Source organism: Brachionichthys hirsutus, chromosome 17 (genome assembly GCF_040956055.1).
Source record: "Brachionichthys hirsutus isolate HB-005 chromosome 17, CSIRO-AGI_Bhir_v1, whole genome shotgun sequence".
NCBI classification, from domain to species: Eukaryota; Metazoa; Chordata; class Actinopteri; order Lophiiformes; family Brachionichthyidae; genus Brachionichthys; species Brachionichthys hirsutus.
The window spans coordinates 12,196,161-12,216,886 of NC_090913.1; the positions used below are offsets into that span (position 1 = coordinate 12,196,161).

Consider the following 20,726-nt stretch of genomic DNA (forward strand, 5'->3'; position numbering starts at 1 on the left):
GGCGCAGGAGAGGATGGAGATGAGGAGGGACGCGGGGCCGGCGGGGGCGATCTGCCGTCCTATTCGTCGTCTTCTGTCGTGTTTACGACCCCCCCACCCCCACCCCACCCCCCTCTGTGTCCGCGCTGCGTCTCCCCCCTCTCTTCCGTCCTCCGGTGTGACGCTGGTTCCGCTCGTAAGGAAGGAGAAGAAAGAAGGACCCCCCTCCGGTGCTACGGCTTTGTCATCATCTTCCCTCTCGATTTGACGGAGGGCAAGAAGGGGGGGGGGGGGGGGGGGGTACGAGCGTGCACGAGCGTGCGTGGGGGCAAGTCAAACAAAACGAAGGCACCGGAGGAGGAGGAGCCCCGTTAGAAGGGGAGCTCCTCCCCGTTATGCTGCTTATCAGCAGAGGAGGGAAGGGGGGGGGGGCATTCTGCAGGAGGGAGGAATAAAAAGGGAGGCGCTGAGGAGGAGTGAATCTCCGCAGGAGAGGAGCTGGTGCGTAAAGGAGCAGCTCTCCGCTCCACCCGCTTCTGCAGCGTGACGCGCAGGAAGGAGGCAGCGCAGTGGAGCCCCCTCCCGGCCGCAATGCGCACTGCACAGGCACCGGAAGGTCGAACGGTACCAGGACCGGCCTGAAGGGGGTGCCAGAGGGACGCGCTGTGTTAAGCTGCTCCAAGGAAGTGATGTTTGTTTGTTTGTTTGTTTATTAGCAGGATTATGGACAAACTGCTGATGAGTTTCTAGTTTCTGGGGGAGGAGCTGCAGCTCCTCCGTTCGGAGCCACGCCGGCCTGGGGGAGGAGCTGCAGCTCCCCCGTTCGGAGTCACGCCGGCCTGGGGGAGGAGGTGCAGCTCCTCCGTTCTTCGTGTGGACAGTAAACACAGCCGGGCCTTCGCGGCGCAGCGTCTCTAAATAGCCTGCGAGCGCCGACCTCAGACTTCCTGCAGCTGCCTCAGTCAACAGGACCAGAACTTCATCAAGCATGGCCACAGAACTCCTCTCTGACCAATGGGCCTCCTTCAGGTAAAACACAGGAGCCTGGAGCGGGACGGAAGCCTCGACCGGGTCGGGGGGGGGTGCGATCCAGTCGTCCTACTGGACCCTTTAGAACGCAGGACAAAGACTTGAACGTGAAAAACATAAATAATGCAACCCTGACCCTAACCTCGGATAGTCTGACCCCCCGGACGGCCTGACCCGGACGGCCTGACCCCCCGACCCGGACTGCCTGACCCGGATGGTCTGACCCCCCGGATAGTCTGACCTGGATAGTCTGACCCCCCGGACGGCCTGACCCGGACGGCCTGACCCCCGGACGGCCTGACCCCCCGACCCGGACTGCCTGACCCGGATGGTCTGACCCGGATAAGCAGAGCCAATAATATTAAAGAGACCACCATCACGTGGTTTTTGTCCCCCCAGGGATGAAGATGAAGATCAACATCACTCTTCGTGTGTCCAAGCAGCTTTAGACTGTTTATCCTGCATGGCCCAAGCCCCGCCCCTACATCTATTAAAAAAAGGCCCCGTTTGTGAATGTCAAAGAAAAAGGCCAAATATGGTCAGATCCGAAATCCTGCTGACAAACACAAATGAGGACAAGTCGACCAATCGGCAACCGAGTACAGAAGTTATAGAAGTGCATTTCAGACGACGTCCGCGCCACCGCGGCTCGGACTTCAGCACGCCCGACGGCGTTTATTGTGGCGTTTACATAAAATGAATCCATTTTATGTGTGGGCTAAGTCGAAGGGGTTAAAACATTGAAGACGCGCACGCAGGACTTTGCGCAGGGCCTGACGTTCATTCTGCTCCAGCCCGCAGAGAACAGCTTGAGGACTTACTTTAATGGTGGACAGTAAATGCCTCACCGCGCCAGCGCAACCCGCCGCTGCTTCCGCCGCATCCATCCTGCGTTTGTGATCACGCGCTCACCCCACACACACTGACACCGCACAGGTGAGCGCACACAAATAAAGCCTCCACTCCGGCTGTGCCACCCCCCAATCACCGTGGCGTGGAACACACGACATCCTCCTCACCATCACCATCATCATCATCATCATGAATAAGAGTCTCGTTTACCTCTCCGCATTTCCCCTCTCCGCTCTTTCCTTCGGATCAACGCAGCCGGAGTCGACTCCTCGCTGCTCCTGCTCGCAGGTGAATCAAACTCGTCATCAAAGGTGAGGCGAATCAGGTGAGTCCAATCCCAAAGGGCGGCGCCCCGAGCATTTCCTGGTAACATTTTAACTCCAGTGGAGCAGATAAGGAGGTCAGGATGTAATCAGTGCCCGAGTCTGTAGGAAGAACAGGAGCAGGAATGTACCTGGAGTGGATGTGGAGAAATCCGGTTCAGAAGCCGATTCTCATTACCTCCACCAAGAAGGTTCAGTTTATTAGCAGGATTATGGAAAAACTGAAATAAATAAAATAAATGAAATGGTTTCGGTCCTTTCTTTGTTTTCTGTTCCGGCAGCAGTAAGAACATCTGGACCCTCGGCCAGTCTCAGAACTGAAGAAGCCTCTTGGATGAAGGTGAACCGCCTAATGACGATCCGGATCACCGTGTGGACGGTGAGGTGGAGGACGTGTCTCACCTCATCTCTGGACTTTGGGTTAAATCCTCATCAGCAGGAACCAGAAGCTACCGGAGGAACGGTCGGAGGCGTGGATGGTTTTAAGCTCTTTATCTCACGCTGCGAGGAGCCCGCCTCCCCCCCCTGTGGCCGTGGAGGGTTTTACGCCCTTGGAGGTATGAGCTCCGCTCTCATTATTCACGCTGACCTCACTGCCCGAGCAGCAGGTCACAGCTCTGGCGTTTGAACATTGAGATGTTCCGTCTAGAGCTTCATGGGTTCCGCTTGTTTGTTTACCCGATGAGTCCAGCGTTACAATAAAGCTAGCTGTGAGCTAGCCCTTTAGCCGACTCACCAACTTCCTGTTCTGTTTTTGGACTTGACTCGACGTTAGCGTGTGACGCTTCCTCTTTGCCGTCTCACAGATCTGAGAATGTTACAGGCCAAATAAAAGCAATAAAAGGGTTTGAGCTGGTTTGATCTGGCTGCCGGGCGGGGCTTGCGGTCACGCTGGTTTGATCTGGCTGCAGGGCGGGGCTTGCGGTCACGCTGGTTTGATCTGGCTGCAGGGCGGGGCTGCCAACGATCCACAACAGTCGGCCCAATGGCAGCCCACCGGCCCCCTGTTCTGACACACTGCTGGCTCCGTATTGATGGGACGCCATTGGCTGGCTTGTCCCATCATGTCCTGAGGGACCAATCAGAGATGTGCAGGATGACGTCATAGGGAGGTCGCACCCATCCACGGGGAGGAGGATTACACAATCGTTACCTTCTTTACTGTTTACAGCACAATTTTTCGTTTCCATGGCTACGAGTCGTCTCATTCTGGAGGGCCGTTTTTTGTCTGAACTCGAGAGGTAACTTTGAGAACTCGAAACATTCCGTTTGATTAATTAGCATTTTCTAATCACGTGAAAATAAGCAAACAAAGGCAATCAATGTTTCTTCTCCGATACGAGGCGGAAACTTTTACCGTAACATTCCAGCGCACTGAGTGTGAAAAGAATCCAGAAGGACCGAGTTTCCCGGTTCCGGCGCCTCGACGGCCGTTTCCAGGTTTCACAGGAAGTGATCAAAGGTGAAAAACTTCAGGTAAAATAATTATTCTGATAAAACCGGCAGGAAGTCGCAGCGGCTGACGGCGCCTTTCTGGACCTGCATGGATGAAACCCAACCCGGCTCGACGACCTCTGAACACATGAGGCAGAGGAAGCTGAGAGGAAGAGCGCGACCAATCAGGAGGCAGGATTTCAGCCTCCTCAGGCTGCGCGTGTTAACGCGAGGAGAAACTCAGAGACGGACGGATTCATGTGGAGAAATACTTTCATTACAAATAAAAAGCCGGGTCCACTCAGGCGTGTGTTGTCCTGCCGTGTGCGGGGACACCGCTGTCCACCCCGGGACAAGCCCAGTCCGTCGTCCACGTCGTCCACGCGCCTTTAGTTCATGGTTTTAGTCACGATTCACCGGTAGACGTTTTCTGTTCATCCCAAACACATAAAAATGTTTGTCCCGCCGCCGGAGCACGCCTCACTGGGGTCCCAGTCCTCCCTGGGCGCTCTGTCCATCGCCGTGGTCACTCCCCCACAGGCGGTAAAACTGAGTGAAGTCCACGTAGGGCGGGACCCGGCCCGTCTCGTCGGGCTGCGCCGCCTGGTTGCCTCTCTGGCGGAACAGGCTTCCGTCTCCCGAGCTGGAGCTGGAGCTCTGCGTCTGAGTGTTGGTGGACTGGAGGGTGGCGGTGGGACTCTGACTGCTGGGGACACGGGGGGGCAGAAGAGCGGGAGAGGACGGAGAGGAGGAAGAGGAGAGAGGGCGGGAAAAGGGAGTTCAATTACGGGCTGCAAGATGTCGACGGACGTTTGTCGGGTGGGAGGGTGGAGCGTGCTGAAGGAGGACAGAATGGAGGGACAAGGACGGAGAGGAGGACGCAGGGTGATGTCAGCGAGTCGGGGCCGGTGAGGAAGAGGAAGACGAACGAGTGACAGGAAGCAGCTCTTCTGAACGAGTGGGCTAACCGGGAAGGAAGTGATGTCACACGTTTAAGACGGACGGCAGAAGTATCGATTCAGCTTTTACATTCTGACCGATAACAGCCTCTTCAATATCCCCGACTAGTTCTGATCAAGAGCCACATATTGATCACAGATTCCATCTGTAAACAACAACAAATATGACTCGTTGCTTCGTTGTTCCTCGGCCCATTGGCTCTTAGTTTGGGTTTATTACACACAAACGTTCCGGAGGCGGGGCTCGCCAAGCGTCCGGCGTCACGCCACACCCAAGTCAGAGGACGCAGGGGAGTGAAAATCAAGCCTACCTAAAGTCAATAAATCCGGCGAGCAGACTTCCTTATCTATTATACGCCCAAAGTAAATATGACAATAAGGGGGGGCAAAAAAACAGAAGTGGCAGGTAGCGAAAGGAAGTGGGAGGTGACTAAAAGGGAAGTGGGCGAACAGACGAGCCGCTCACCCGGGTGTGGGCGTGCCTTCCTCCAGGGTGGAGGCGGTGTTGGTTCCATTGGTCAGGGTGCTCTGGGAGGGCATCACCAGTGAGAGCGTGACGCTGGTCTTACTGGTGCTCTGGCTGTTGGAGTAGGGCACAGAAACGGGGTAGAAGCGTCCGCCTGAAACAAACGCAGACGCTGTCACATGACATCGCGTCCCAGATCAGCCTCCGTGTTTGGGGCGCTTCCTACCCTGCGTGGGCGTCAGCGCTCCGTCGGCCAGCGGGTAGTTGAGCGAGCGGATCAGCAGGGTCATGTCCTCGTGCCCGGAGCAGCAGGACGCCCGCTGACGGCCGGACATGTAGACGTCGTGGTGCAGCCGTTTGACGCGGTCCACCACCGACTGCGCAGCCGCCTCCAAGCTGGTCTGCTGGGCCAGCTCTGCTGCTACCATGGCAACCATTTCCTACAGTAGATGGCAGAGGAGAGAGAGAGAGAGAGGGTCAGGGAAAGAAAGATCGCCGCTAGGAGTCATGGAACGAGGACAAAAAGAGGGACGAAGACATTGGAGAGCAACTCAAGTGGAACATTTAACATTACGCAAGAGGAAGAAAACAGAAATATCAAATTAGCGTCACAAAGACGAGACCGGCGAACAGGAGCAAATCACTTTTCAGGATGGATCCGCTCACCTGATTGGCCTGCTCGGGGCCGTGGGCGGATTCCAGGGCGTTGATGAGGCCTTCAGACATCAGCAACAAGAAACCCGTCACGTTATCCAAAGGCTGGCTGGCGTGGATCTCCGGCTCCGAGATGACCGGCCGCGCTTTGGCTGAACTGATGGCGGCAGAGGACAGGCAGAGACGTTAGGGAACCAACGGATGTCCCACAGAGAGACGGAAGGACCCAGAATGAGTGGGACCCGAACGCCTCTCCGAAGACACCGAGGAGCAAACCCGAGAAGGATTCTATCGAGGGTCATAAATGAAGCAGATAACCGAGCCCGATTTGCTGCAGACAGGAAGAGGAAATGGGAGGTATAGGGGGGGGGGGGGGGCTGGACCTTTGAAGCTCGAGAGGCTCGGTTTGGGAGGAAACAGAGCCTGGACCAGAGCCAGATGTGATATAAAGACCATAACGTAGAGACAGAAGCCGCACGGTAGCCCGATATAGCCCCGCCCCCACCCTGACTCCACCTGAGCAGGTCGATCTCGTTGTAGCTGAACTTGACCCGGTAGTCTCCGAGCCTCCTGGTGCTGGTCCGGCCGGCGATCTGCCCCGCCTGCCTCACCCGGGCCGAGTCGACACCTGCGTGGAGGAGAGGCGGGTTCGAGACACAGGTGAGGACAGAGACGAATGGCAGGGGGCGGCCCGTCTCACCCAGCGCGGCCAGCCGTTGCAGCTCGTCCTCGTTGTCGGTGCCGTGTGGTCGGCCGATCTGGAGGACCTGGTTCTGGCCGTCGCTGCTGGATCTACACAGCAGGGCCCGGTTGGTGCCTGAAACCAAAGAGGGTCGGGATGCAGAGATTAAATCAAGACGAGTCGGAGCGGGTAAACGCCGAGGTGCTCCCTCACAGCCGGTAGATCGACGACGAGTCCGACGTGGGCGGAGCTTGATGAATGAACGCCCGCAGCAACGGCCTGTCTGATCCGATCAGTCCCATCGCCGCCGCCGGGCCCTCGTGTGAATCGGACTTCAGCGCAGCGCAACGGCCATGTTGCTAAGCCTGATGCTAATCCGTAATCACATGTGCAAAGCTGAGCTACGAGAATCTTCCATCGTGTACGTCGTTTGCAGCACGTGTGTTTACCCCCCCCCCCCCCCCCCCCCACATCAAATCATGTGTGACACGACCTGGAATGTCGAATGAATTCCACACGCCTCAGAATCAGACGCATTCCTGTAACGGGAAGGCCTCCTCTCCTTCTCTCCTTCTCTCCTTCTCTCCTTCTCTCCTCTCACGGGTCAGCAGATTAACAGCAGAGCAACACGCAAACGCTACAGAAGCACAAGGGTAACAACATCTGCCCCCTCCCTGCGGAGCTCTAAAAATAGCCACAGTGTCCCGTTACATGAAACAAGCCCAGCATACAGCAGCTTGGGCCGCACGCTTGAAGGAACTCCTCCGGGTCAAAGTTCACGTCCATTTCCAGAGGATTTAAAACACATTCATGATGGATGCTTCTGTTCGTGCCTCAAGCAGGCCGGTAGGATCCTTTCATTTTTATTCTATTAAAGGAGAAATAACTTTTTGAAGGTCACGATTTTAAGCACAATAAAAGGGTCAGTGAATAAAGCGCTCTCCTCCACGCTAGCGTCTGAGCTTCATCGACTGAGCTGCAGCTTTGGGCTCGAGGTGAAGGCGTCTCTGAATGAAACGGTGTAATGCTGACATCTACTGGCGTGAAGCAGATGCTGCAGAGCCGGGCCTCCTGCTCCATTACAAAACAAAGAAAAATGAGGTGTGTGTGTGTGTGCGTGTGTGTGTGTGTTCATACCAACGTTAGCGATGTAGAGCTTGTTGTCGAGGATCAGAGCCACGATCGCCGTTGATCCTCCTGACACCTCCTGCTCCAGCTCCTTCAGGCGCTCCTCCATCTTCTGACTCTGGAAAGGAAGACGGTTGAACGTCACCTTCTGACCCATCGGGAGGCGATGAGGAGGGCGGACGAAGTGACAGTAGGGAGGAAGATGAGCAAAGAAAAAAGAAAGAAACATCAAGGGTGGAAAGATGGAAGGAGGAAAAGAGGAAATTAGATAAAGGGATGGGAAATAAAAGAGCAGTGGGCTGAAAGAAGGGTCGAGAAGGTCATGGAGAAAAAGAGCCAGAGGAGACAAAAAAAGACAAGAAGAGACAGAAGGGAGTGACAGAGAGAGAGAGAGAGAGAGAGAGAGAGAAGCGGATCCGATCACAACATAACAAGCTCATTCTCCAATGGCCTGGCGTTAGATTACAAACGTGCCCAAATCTGTGGTTGCTATGGGAACTAACAGAAGCGCTCACCTCGCTGTGCGGGAGCAGGTAGTTGGACAGCTGGAGTTTCTCAGCCAGAGCGTCGTCGATGGTGTCGAAGTAGCTCTTCTCCACCACGTCGAACGCCTGCAGCAGGAGCGATGGCGAGAGCCGACAAAGCGTGAAGCTGCACACCCCATTAAACACGGAGAGACCCCCCCCCCCCCCCCCTTCATGAAGCCGACCTGAGCGAGGATCCTGCGGATGTCGCCGTCTGCGTGGCTGGAGTTGAGCTGTCCCAGCAGGAGTTCGGCCGTCAGACACTGGGAGGCGAAACTGGCCACTCTGCTGCCGTCATAACCATCAAACACGCCGTACAGGAAACAGCCATCCTCGCCTCTGATAGGTGGAGACAAAGATCAAACCGGGAAGCCAGCCAATCAATAAGATGAAATACAAATCACCGCTCACGTCTCACCTGAAGCGGAGATGTCCGTCCTCGTTGGCGTGGCTCTGGGACCCTTTGCCATCGGGGCCGTACACGCAGTTGGGCGCAGTGCCGACGCCACACATCTGGCACAGGGGCAGGTCGTCGGTCCAGCTCTGGTGCTGCCGAGGGCGATAAATCCAAGCCATTCAGAGCCATTCTGCTGCGTCTCGTTCTCGTACCGCCAGCAAATACATGCGCTAACGGCTAGGAGCGACGCAGACACACATACTTAACGCGGTAAAAACATGTCAACTGACCAACAGATTGACCTGAAATCGATTACGAACAGCTGAAAAATAGTAGATTGCCGCTAAATCGTTTATGTTTGATGATGATGAGATTTATTTTGGTTGTCAGATTAAGACAAAAAATACAACTTAAAACAAAACAAAATATATATTACAACCAACGTTTCCTTACATGTCGTTGGTTTTAGGGGGGTGTCTATCTCTATTTTTCTGTAAAATGTTCGGAACTTAAGACAATATTATAACAAAAGTAAATAAATAATACTAATCTTATGCTAGCTACTTCCTACCAGGTAGCTAACGTTAATTAGTTTACCAATATCGAGTCTCATTTGCTCAATGTGTTAAATATAAAACCAACACAGTTAAGAGTATATAGTAAAACTCTCATCTAAATATTTGGGCTAAAACCTGATGTAGCTAGCTAAGTGTTAGCAAAACATTTGCTGATCTCTAATAAAGTAGCTAGCTGGGGCGTCACTGAACGACGCTAAACAACACGCAAAGAGGTGAAAGCGAAACAACAACAACGACAGACGCACATAAAGTCTAACAAAGTACCTAAAACAGGACAACAGCAACATGACAGGCTAGCGAGGGCGATCAAATTAATCTCAACTCACGCTCTGCATCAAATTCCTGCGCTGCGCCGCCATGTTGGATGGGGCGTGGTGCGTTCAGGTGGCGTCCGATTTGACAACTACTGGCAAGGAAAGGGTTTAATTTTATTCAAGCGACTCTATTAATTTAATATTTTAGTTAATCTCTTTACCTTGTCTATATGTTAAAATAAAAACAATCTATCTTTATGTCTCGTGTCGTTGTGTACTTTATGTGGATTGCGCAAACCTTAATAGTGTTATTTCCGATACTTTTGAAGGCAATACAAACACGATCGATTATTGTGATTTTCCCCCCCTTTAAATTTACTTTTTTTTAAGTTACGAGACAAAGTTTGTCTCAAGTGCGTTATTTAAGATGATATTATTTATACTAATGTTTTTGTTTATTTCGAAACGCATGAATCTTTTGTCGCTGTGCTGAATTTCGTTAACAACAGCGCCCCCGTATGGGCTTTATGTGAACTACAACACTTACTGTGCTGTTGTTTGTTGTTGTTGAAACTTCTTTTACTTAAGGTCTTCCATACAATAAAATAAAAAATATCCGACAATCTAATCTCAAGAGGATATTTGGATGATACACACTAAATAAAAATCTTAATTTAAAGCATATTCTTTGCTTAAAATATAAGAACCAAATCTATATTATTTTCTCACACTACTGAGCAGGTTTGATCTAAAGATAAAACACGTAAATTTATGCCGAATTAACAAAGTGCACAATTGCAAACCACAAAAATGTTAATTAAGGACTAAACAGTCATAAAATACAAATGACGACACAAAAATATTTAAAACAATGTCCCAGTCATGAGTATTTTGTTTATTTCTTTATTGCTTAAAATCAAACACATCCAAAACATACACCTGTACCTTTATCTTAAGTGTAACGTTGACCTTTAACAGATCGCACAAAGAAACATCCCACATTTCTACGGCTACACGGTTGTACAGTATAAAGTATACATGTGCATGTATATACTTCAATAATATAATTCGGTCATATTTTTTTGTTGCTGCATTTTTATGGTCAGTATTATTATCCCAAAATAAAAACATCTCATTACCGTCAAAGCAACAGAAAGGATGAGGCACCGACGACCTCGTTTTATATTTTATATATTTTATCACAATAACACTCAATAAAACATCGATGCTTTCTTCCGTCTTCTTCGTTTTATACAGAACTAGCATAATACTCTAAAATAAAGCAGAATCTATTTTTCCAAACACTATAATATACTGAATTATAGATTCTAATATATTCATAGCGATACTTTATTCATAAATACTCAGGGCGTTCATTGTTGCCTCTGTGGATTTGTCACAATGAGATAATCGAGTGGAGGACGTTGTCCTCTAGAGACACGATGACTGGGTCCTTAACTTAAGCTCTGCGAGGGAAACGCTGCGCGCCGTCCTTCACGCAACCCCAAAGAAACCGTTCAGCAGGTGAACGACAGAATGAGTCCCCATTCTAAATGGCCTGATCTCAGGTACCCCCCCCCCCCCCCCACACACACACACACAAGAATCTCAGTAGTCCTGACGTTGGTAGCTGCCAGTGCCGTCAAAAACCGCGTCGATGTTGGCCTGGCCTCCTCCTCCTCCTCCTCCTCCTCCTCCTCCTCCAGGGCTCTCCAGGTCGTCCCCACGGAAGGAGGTGTAAGGGGCTCCGGATGCGTCCTGGCTGGGGTCCGTGTATTCTTGGGAGAAGAGGGCCGAGTCGGCCCCCAGCTTGTACCTCTGGAAGGCCAGGAAGGACTGGCCCCCCTTGGAGACGGAGGGGTCGGAGAGGGGGGGGGGGAGCAGGGATGCAGCGGTGTTAGAGCAGACGTGTAGAGAGAACAAAGACAGAGAGGTTAGTCGGCTTGTGAAGCTAACGACGGAGTCGCTGAGTCAGCAGGAGCAGGTTAGTTCATCCATGCAGCGTTCCGCTCCGTAATGAGGAGCGTCTCCCCGGAGCGGGGCGGGGGCGGGGCGGGGCGGGGGTGCATTATCAAACAGCTGAACTCCTGCAAGCACCCGTCTGTTTTCAGAGGTGTCGGGAGGAAACAGAGGATGCAGAGAAACAGGGAGCATGACGGAGAACTCAGACGCTGCAAATATCAATTATTAGGCTGCCAAAAGGCGAAATATGAAGGATTCCCATCATCATCGGGTCAAAGCAGGAAGCAGTGACCTGACGGAACCCGGGTCGGGTCACTGCAGCATTTAGCTTACAGAGAATAAAAGGTCTTCTTTCCTGCTCTGTCTGATGACATCACAGCCTCTAGAAATATGTCCTCACAGTAAGGCCATCAAGTGTGCAAAGGCTCTAAACCGCCAATCAGAGGCAGGGGGCGTGTCTGAAGCTCCTCCCAGAGGAGGCTGCCATCTTTGATCATGTGGAAGAGGGCGGGGCTGCCCAGAGCGCGTTCACGGGAATGGCTGTCTTTTCTAGTTTGATCAAAGTGACCCGCTGCAGCTTCGAGTGCAGCCGTGGCGAAGCCGCCGGGGTGTCGGCGACGACAGAGCATCAGACAAAAGGCTGTCTGGGCTGGGGGGGGCACAGTTTGATGTATTCCTCTTGAAACGTCACGTTCTTTAGCTTCTCCATAGAGAAGAGAGCCTGAGTGCCCTGTTGGAACAACATCCGAAACGTGAGTCGCGTGCAGGCCTCGAGGAACGACCTCGTTCACACGCATCCCAGCAGGAGGAGGAGGAGGAGGAGGAGGAAGAGGAAGAGGAAGAGGAAGAGGAAGAGGAAGAGGAAGAGGAAGCGTTAGCCACAACCTCTCCGCCCACAGCACCGTCCAGCGCGGCCTTGTGACAGGTGAGATGCCGTCGCCTCTTACCCAGGTGAAGATGGAGAAGAACGAGAAGGTGATGGCGGCCCGGGCGGCGTCCCCTCCCTCCCTCAGTGGGTTGCCATCGTGGTTGGTCATCTGCCACTGATTCGCCAGGAAACAGAACCCCACAAACCACACGAAGGACCAGAACGCTGTGAAGACGGAGATACAGGGACACGGTTAGTCCAGCACCGTCACCGCCAAACCGTGGCTCCGCCTCCCCGGATAGGAGACAGGCCAGGAGCAGGAGGGCGGGGAAGCAGCGTGAGCGCTGAGCTTGTGTGAGACGCAGTCGAGCCCCCCCCCCGATGATCCTCCCCTACCTGACAGGCCGATGTCAGCGAGCACCGCCTTCTTGCGGTCCTTGACGCTGCTGATCTGGGGGAAGTAGACGTCCAGCGCGAGGAAGGCCAGGCAGCAGAGGAACGCCGCGGCGCCCATGAACACGCCGTAGCTGCAGGCGTTCTGGTTGCGGTTGAAGATGCAGAACTCCTCCACTTCGTCGGGGCGGTTGATGTAGCCCTCGTTGGTGATGCATCCGAAGATCACGATGGAGAAGAGCTGCAGGGGGACAAGAGACGCAGGTAATAATAACTGCCCCACTGTGGGGCAGTTCGGTTCCAGCGTAGCTCTGATCGCCCCCGGCTTCTCTTTAGCTGCTAAACGACGACACCCCCCCGGTAACGGCCCGGCCGGCTTCACTGTTCTACAGACAGCAGCTTCCTGGTCCCCTGAGGATGAACCGCGGCTCGAGAGGGACCCGGTTCTACCGTGTTTCTGCGCTGACTCGTGGTTTCGGGTCAGAACCGATGAATGAACCATCCAGTTCTGCAACCAAGCATTGAAACATGTTTCAGAATAAAAGCATGAGAGCAGCGCCAAGGGGCCGCTAGCGTTTAGCGGTGTGACCCCCCCCCCCCCCCCACAGCACCAAGTCTTCATCCACGCCGCTGCATCGGTTCATCGTCACGGCGACGTCACGTGGCAGTGGGCGGACTGAGCACTGAGCTATGCTATATAATTACACATATATAATTACACATATATAATTACACATGTATAATTACACATGTATAACTACACATGTATAATTACACATGTATAATTACACATATATAATTACACATATATAATTACACATGTATAATTACACATACATAATTACACATATATAATTATGATATAGTGTAAATGACGAGGTGGTGAACGACTGAACTCTGAACTTCAACCTTCTTCATGTGGAAAGTGAAGCATGTGATTCATATGTAGGCCTCATTCACGCCCATCTATCAGTGTCTGTGTGTGTGTGTGCGTGCGTGCGTGTGTGGAAGGGGGTCCTTTCCCTCTCAACAGATCACGAGGCTCATGTCGGAGATGAAAGCAGGCACTGTGAAGGACGCCACGAGGACTTCAGATCTCATGATCATCAGACGTTCTCTTAAAAACTGCACATTAAGAACGTGGACGTCCAGACTGTGTACACACACACACACACACACACACACACACACACACACACACACCGAACAGCCGCTCTCGGTTCTGGGTCGGTCCAAATCGCATTAGTCCAGTCTGGGGGGAAGCCTGTGAATGATTTAAAGCTCCCTTTGGCTTCCATTGTAAAGACCAGACAATTGAGCCGGGCCTCATGTGGCCCCGGTGTTCACACACACACACACACACACACACACACACGCACGCACACGCACACACGCACACACGCACACGCACACGCGCACACACGCACTCGCACACACACACACGCACACACACACGCACACACACAAAGAGGGACACCCCACGCCACGGCCTCGCTTTGCACTTTTCCCACATATTAGTTGTAAAAACTAAATGTAAAGTTAAGACACGCGTGACATCATAACCACCTGACAGGAAGTGGTTTGATTCTGCTGCAAGAAGAAAACACAGAACAATAAAAGAAGATGTGATGAAGAGATGCTGATGGCATCATTGTGTGTGTGTGTGTGTGTGTGTGTGTGTGTGTGTGCAGTCGGACCGGACTGGGCATACCTGATTGCTTCCGTCGCCATGGCAGCAGCTGCTGAAGTGATGAGAGACCAAGTGATGGAGAGACAGGAGACCTTGTCAAAGTGCAATTCAAGGAGAGCCGCTGCAGCGCTGGGGGGGGGGGGGGGGGGCAGAGAGACATCTGCTCCACCCACTCGCTCGTTCACACGCTCCACCCTCAGCACGCCATTCCGCGAGGCCTTGAGCGTGATCATTCTGGGATTCTGGGCCGGATCGTCTCCCAGTTCGACCAGTTTCAACCCGCCACGTCTTAAAGGTGAGCGATTGTTTTCTTCCACACCTGTTGTGCGTTGTCACGACAACATGGGCGATGACTGGAACAACCTGATCCACCATTCATAAACTCCTCCCTCTCATCAATACATCCATCTCTCTCGCTTCCTCGCCCACAATCCACGGCATACATCCCAGCTGAGGCTGTTACTATGGAGACACACTGTTGCTCTGGTGACGCCTATAGGGGGCGAGGCCTCTCGGGGGAGCCGCACCTGAAACGGCACAGGTTCTGGACGCTCCGTGTGACACACTTGGACCCGGGACTAAAGCGTAAACACGCCCACAGGCCTTATTTGTGCGTTCTGTAACGCGCGTGAGGATTTCCGTGGCAACGCAACCATCAGAGGAGACAGTCGATCTTTGTTTACCCTGTCAACAAGTGTAAACAGCGTCTCGTTTCGATCTGATCATGATTAGAAAACAGGAAACACGTGAGAAGATGCCACTCGTTGCTGATTAAAGGGGGAACCTTTGATTTGCTGCCGGTCTACGGCTTTATTCACATCTTCAGTGAATTGAGTTTTCCTTATTTCCTGGTACAAATCGGATGCTTCAGGAATGTTTGCCTGGAAACATCTGATCGGTTCCACTCAGAGGCCCAATGGTCTGATCTGAATTTGGATTTGATGTGGCGTTTAATCATAAACACACGGGAAGGACGGGGACCCTCTTCAATGGTCTCTCTCTCTCTCTCTCTCTCTAAAAAACAAACCATCATCTTCTATCGCTCCTGATTGTAGGAACTTTTTTTTCCCATCTGTTTGCTCCTCTTCCTGTTGACATCCTTCTTCCCGAGTGCTCCTCTTCCTCTGAAGGGAAGGGAGGGTGAAACCATCCGAGTGGCTACGCGCCGTCCCTTGTGCTCAAACATGATCAGACAGTAAACGTCGATCACAGCCCATTCCGGGCCTACGTTAGCATGCGAACTCATGTCCAGCAGACAATAGGAACAGCATCCGGGCCGGGCTGGAATCGGACCCCAAAGCGGGATACTGTGTCTGTCGTGGGAATCTGTATCGTTTCTGAGATAAGGATGTTTAGAGAAGGTACATCTTGTCTGATTCACTCACCCAAGACACGATGCGGAGGATGGTCTGAGGCTGCTGGAAGAAGGTGATGGGGTCAAAGGCGCCCCCGGCTGTCCCAGCTCCGTACGCCTGCATCCCCTCCATGGTCCAAGTCCCCCCCCTCCTCCCTGCTGCTGGTTCAGGCACAGGGCGTGTGGAGCACCGGGCAACCGACGCGGTGAATCCCGGAATCTGCTCCCGCTGCTGCAAGGATGGATGCGCGCCTCCCGTCGGTCCCTCGGCGCACAGCCTCCCTCCTTCTCCCCCGCGTTATTCAATTTAAACTCTTGATTTCCAGCCGTCCTCTCTCAATTTCTGGCCCGACCGACTGACAGTGTTACGATGATGCGATCTGGGTCTGTCTCCGCTCAGGAGCCGGTCGCGAACACGGGAACGCGCCTCCGTTGTGGCGCTCCACATGAAAAAACACACGGCGAGAACGCGCGCGTTTATGGCGGACGCTTGTTCCGTCAGGATTGGTTGGAGTCACGCGTTGATAGATTGGTTCAAACGGAATATTTTAAAACTGAAATATTAAATGGGAAACATTTTCAAAAACGAAAAACATTTAATTCCGTGACAAATTAGTGATTAGCGGCGGTCAAGATAAAAGGTTCGCGTGCATATTTATGCTTATTGTCAACTTCAGACGCTCACTGAAGCGGCCGCGTTCGCCCTCCTGTGGCTGTTTCTGGAATAACACCAGAAATGTTCCAAACATTTGAAATCGAAATATCGCGTGAACCGTACATTGTAGAGACTTGAGAAGTTGGTCTACCCTACATAATTCGGCTATGCGGAACACGCCGGTCCAAACCCCGCCTCTGAACGACCTTCCGTCCCTGAGATATAACAAAATTAAACATTTACACGTCCATAACGTCGTCACCATAAGTCACACCCACTTTCCCGTCACGTCAGTTCCAGCCACATATGTCATCTATAAGTGTGCCAAGTTACAAGTTGTTAAGACACTCTGGTGGTCAGACTGGGCTTTGCTTTATTAACCGTAATCTCCATTAGCATCAAGTAGCAGAACATGGACCAAAAAGGGCTACAAACACTACAAACATGTTTGGAATTAAAACGAAATGATAGAAAATAAATTAAATTCATTATGGAAAGCCTTTGTAGTTTGGTTTTATTTATCTGCTGCTTTATTGAGGTACCACAGTCTGGATCTATTGATTTTTTTTGTGGCGTTTGCGCCCCATCGTTTCTATTTTTGAACGTGTAATTTACTAAAAGACATTCGAGGAGCTGACTCATGTTTGTAATTTTATTACCCAGTTCACGGAAACACAAGACAAGACATTAATCTGAACACTTGTACCATCAGCGAGGGAGATCAAACAAACGTTCGCCGGAAAATAACACATTTAAAAAGCGTTCCTCTAATAAACGGAAGGTTGAGGGAGCCTGCCTGAAAGACCTACCCAGGGGAGAAATATCCCAAACACCTCGTTACGTCATCAGAGCACAACCAATGACAGCTCTACCTCTGCCCCTACGTAGCCGTTGGGTGACCCAATCACATCTCTCGGAGGCTGGTCGCTAAGATACGGTCGGAGGTACCGGAAGGGGTCCTTTCGTTGCGTTTAAAAGGCTAAAAATAAACCGTTTAATGAAAATCCGCCGTAATGGTGAAGCTCCGAGCGAAATGTCTGCTCGTCGGTGAGGCTTGAACTCATGACATACTTCCGGTTAACCGTCCTTAGGCTAAAGCTAATAGCTTCGACGAGTGTAAACACAGTCGCGCGTTCCTCGCCACACATGAGCTGTGTTTATTCTAACGGGCTCGGTTCGGTTCTGGGTCTCTCCTTCTCTGTGCTCAGGAGATGCTGCAGTAGGGAAAACGGCGCTTTCCCTCATGTTCCACAACGACGGCGCCATGTTCCCGAAGAACTACAGCATGGTGAGGACGCAGCGCCGACTAGCCTAGCGTGCTGCTAGCCGCCGCTAGCCGCCGCGCCGCGTCGTGTTTACGTCACACGGTTCGATCGGAACAATAGCGGCTGGGCTTAATGACGTAATAGATCAGGTGCGTCCGTGCGGGTGGACGCCGGTGATGAGACGTTCCGAGCTGCGTGTTCTTCACGGAGAGCGCGGGCGGGGCCGTTGTGTGTTTGCGGCGCGACGAGCTCTGACGCCTCGCTGTGGACGACGTCGACTCTCTGCTCGTCTGTCGCAGACGCTCGGCGTGGAGCTGCTGGTGAAACGCGTCGCCATCCCCGAGACCAGCGACAGCGTGGTGAGTTCCTGGGACGCGGGCTCGCCGCTCGGCGTGAGCGCTGCACTAAATGTCCGCCTCCTCCCGTCTCTCCTCCCGTCCCTCCTCCCGTCCTCCTCCCGTCCTCCTCCTGTCTCTCCTCCCGTCTTCCTCCCGTCCCTCCTCCCGTCCTCCTCCCGTCCTCCTCCCGTCCTCCTCCCGTCTCTCCTCCCGTCCTCCTCCCGTCCTCCTCCCGTCTCTCCTCCCGTCTCTCCTCCCGTCTTCCTCCCGTCCCTCCTCCCGTCTCTCCTCCCGTCCTCCTCCCGTCCCTCCTCCCGTCTCTCCTCCCGTCCTCCTCCCGTCCCTCCTCCCGTCTTCCTCCCGTCCCTCCTCCCGTTCTCCTCCCGTCTCTCCTCCCGTCTTCCTCCCGTCCCTCCTCCCGTCCCTCCTCCCGTCCCTCCTCCCGTCCTTCTCCCGTCTCTCCTCCCGTCCCTCCTCCCGTCTCTCCTCCCGTCTCTCCTCCCGTCCCTCCTCCCGTCCCTCCTCCCGTCTCTCCTCCCGTCCTCCTCCCGTCTCTCCTCCAGGAGCTCTACGTCATCGACTCTGCGGGGAAGCAGGAGTTGGTTGAATGCTGCGAAAAAATGGTGAGTCCAGACACGGAATCATAAATGATGCCTGAAGCCCACCCGGCGGTTTACCCCGCCGTCACCTCCCCTCCCCTTCCAGTGGGGGGAGCTGTCGCTGTTCTGCCTGGTTTTTGACCTGACCAGTGAGCAGTCGTTCGCCAACTGCGGCCACTGGATGGAGAAAGTTCAGGCTCACTGCCGGAGCGCCCACCTTCCAGGTAACGCCGCTCCGTACCAGCAGGAGGCAGCGGTCTAAACGGGAAGGTGATGATTCCAACCAGTCATTCTTTCAGGAGTCCTGGTGGGCAACAAGTCCGACCTGTCCTCCCGGAGGGAGGTCCAAGCGTCCGCTGCCCAGGAATGGGCCCGGAGCCGGGGGCTGGAGTACCACGAGACGTCCGCTGTGAGTGCGCTGCTCATCTACAAGTCTCGAACCCGCAACCTGCTCATCAAAGGCACTTAGTAAAACCGCTGAGACCAGAGATCCTGGTCGACCTGGACGCGATGACATCATCACTGCGTGTTTCTGCTTGTCTCTCGCAGAAGGAGATGGAGAACTGCGACGCCCCTTTTCTCAGTTTAGCCCGGACCTTCCACTCCCTCTACCAGGAATGCAGCCGGACCTTCCAGAACCTGCGTTCGTAGACGGACACGGACAGAACAGACTTTTGATGGGTCGTCCATGTCAGGATGTTTGTCCCTGTCCTCCGGCCATCTTGTTTCTTATCTCCCAGCTCGATGCACCGATCTTTGGTTCTGGACCGTAGCAGAACCACGATGGAGCTGCAGCCCCCCCCCCCCCCCCCCCCCCCACGGGAGGCCGTGCCCTTGTTCCCTCGCTGCTGACCTCTGATTGGTTTTTCTCCTTGTCTTTGCTCCCGCCCCACTTTGACCGGATATTGTAAAAATACGTGTTCCTCCATAATAAATCCACTTTGTTCCGAGGATCTGTGCTTGTTCCCTTCTCATGATTATCGCTTCACAATGTTACGCGCTCATAATTAGTCGTTATGGCGCGTGCGCGTCCTTCGTGCGCGTGAGGCTGTCCGCGCCAGTTTAAGCGAACGGACGAACATCCAGGCTCTTCGTGCGTCGGCCTGCAGATTATTTTCCTGGGCGCCTCTGCGCACCGAGGCGTGCGCGTTGACCCCGGTCTCCGCGTGCCCGTCTGCGGAAGCGGCGCTTCGGTCTTGGGAGTAGAACTTAATAAGATCTCGGTGCGCACCGGGGGCTGCTGCTTATTGCTCTGGGAGGGGCTTCTTCATCTCCACAGATATTGAAGGCGCGCGTCAGCAGCTGTCGGGAACGAGCGTGACGAGCGAACGTGAGGATCAGCGAGACAGCGGGACAGAGACTCACGTACCATGATGGGGTGAGGTTGAGTAAAGGCGTGGAGACGGCGTTCCGGACAGGAAGTCAGGAAGCGCTGCTGCCATTCCCACCAACACAAACACGAGCTCCATCTTGGTTTAGTGGGAGTCTGTGACATCATCACGTTGTGCACCTGTAGCCACAAAGATACCACAAAGACTCGCTCTGTTCCCGCTGGGGGGGTTCAGTTTTTATTTGTCATCAGGACTTGATGCGTCCGAGTTCAGAATCATTCCGTTTTGGCACCTTGAAAGACATTACGCTTTTGTTTTAGCTTCTCATTTACAACACAAAGAAAGGAAACGAAGAATAACAAAAAAGAGACTAAGGCTGAGAGTTCCAGAAACAGAAAGTTGAACAAAAAGATTTTCTTCTGCTTCGTTCTCCAGAGTTTGTTCTTGTTCCGGTACGCTGAAGCCCAAACCCGAAAACCCCAACAAAGAAGAAGCAAAGGAGGAAAAGAAATGCAGAAATAGACACGGCAACGTTAGCTTCTATTCGTCACTGCCCTTACGTGGTAGGTTGTTGGTTCAAGAAGCTCCTTAAAAGCAGATTGGATGTCCTTTGATCAGCATGCATGTAAATCGGAGTCCCTCAGCTTCACCTCGCCGGTAGCCATCTTCTGCCACGCCCTACTTTTTGTCTTTGGCAGCCGTGGCGTTTCATTCGTCCACAGTCTCCCACCCCGGCGGCCAGAGTTCTCTCCTCGCCTCCTCCCCTTACGGAACAAAGGAAAGTAAGGTCACCGTTTCACCTCGAGCCGATCCTGAACAGTGATCGGTTGCCAGGGTTACGGTGGAAGGCCATATGTTTTGTTTGTTTTTTTGTTTTTTGCAACAGAATGTGTCGAATACTTTCGGCGGAAGCCTTCGCCCATCAGTTCGCTCCACCTTGGTTTCCACGACGACTGGATTTAGATTTTTTTGTAGTTATTTTTGCGTCGGGGAACTCTAGTCATAATTTATC

The 20,726-nt window shown here is 53.0% G+C and overlaps 3 protein-coding genes across 6 annotated transcripts; 1 reads left to right on the forward strand and 2 right to left on the reverse strand.

Moving 5' to 3' along the window:
* Positions 1 to 3,872: 3,872 nt before the first annotated feature.
* tab1 (TGF-beta activated kinase 1/MAP3K7 binding protein 1) lies at positions 3,873 to 9,367 on the reverse strand. 4 transcript variants are annotated; one of them, XM_068750541.1, is made up of 11 exons: positions 9,332 to 9,367; positions 8,449 to 8,579; positions 8,216 to 8,369; positions 8,022 to 8,117; positions 7,516 to 7,624; positions 6,397 to 6,513; positions 6,213 to 6,324; positions 5,709 to 5,853; positions 5,269 to 5,482; positions 5,043 to 5,196; positions 3,873 to 4,323 (listed from the first exon to the last, which is right to left on the reverse strand). In XM_068750541.1, the coding sequence occupies exons 1-11, from the start codon at positions 9,362 to 9,364 to the stop codon at positions 4,098 to 4,100; spliced, it is 1,491 nt and encodes a 496-aa protein (XP_068606642.1). In that variant the 5' UTR covers positions 9,365 to 9,367; the 3' UTR covers positions 3,873 to 4,097. The 4 variants fall into 4 exon arrangements, with proteins under 4 accessions (XP_068606642.1, XP_068606641.1, XP_068606640.1 ...); XM_068750540.1 differs by having other exon boundaries at positions 3,873 to 4,320; positions 7,516 to 7,654; positions 9,332 to 9,364; XM_068750539.1 differs by having other exon boundaries at positions 7,516 to 7,654; positions 9,332 to 9,364.
* Positions 9,368 to 10,867: 1,500 nt separating this feature from the next.
* Positions 10,868 to 15,659, reverse strand: LOC137906297 (synaptogyrin-1-like). Its single transcript, XM_068750542.1, has 4 exons — positions 15,558 to 15,659; positions 12,486 to 12,723; positions 12,169 to 12,314; positions 10,868 to 11,104 (listed from the first exon to the last, which is right to left on the reverse strand). The coding sequence occupies exons 1-4, from the start codon at positions 15,657 to 15,659 to the stop codon at positions 10,868 to 10,870; spliced, it is 723 nt and encodes a 240-aa protein (XP_068606643.1).
* A 1,439-nt stretch (positions 15,660 to 17,098) lies between these two features.
* ift27 (intraflagellar transport 27 homolog (Chlamydomonas)) lies at positions 17,099 to 19,115 on the forward strand. Its single transcript, XM_068751338.1, has 7 exons — positions 17,099 to 17,228; positions 17,390 to 17,469; positions 17,746 to 17,805; positions 18,348 to 18,407; positions 18,490 to 18,607; positions 18,683 to 18,792; positions 18,933 to 19,115. The coding sequence occupies exons 1-7, from the start codon at positions 17,195 to 17,197 to the stop codon at positions 19,032 to 19,034; spliced, it is 564 nt and encodes a 187-aa protein (XP_068607439.1). The 5' UTR covers positions 17,099 to 17,194; the 3' UTR covers positions 19,035 to 19,115.
* The last annotated feature ends 1,611 nt before the right edge of the window (positions 19,116 to 20,726 follow it).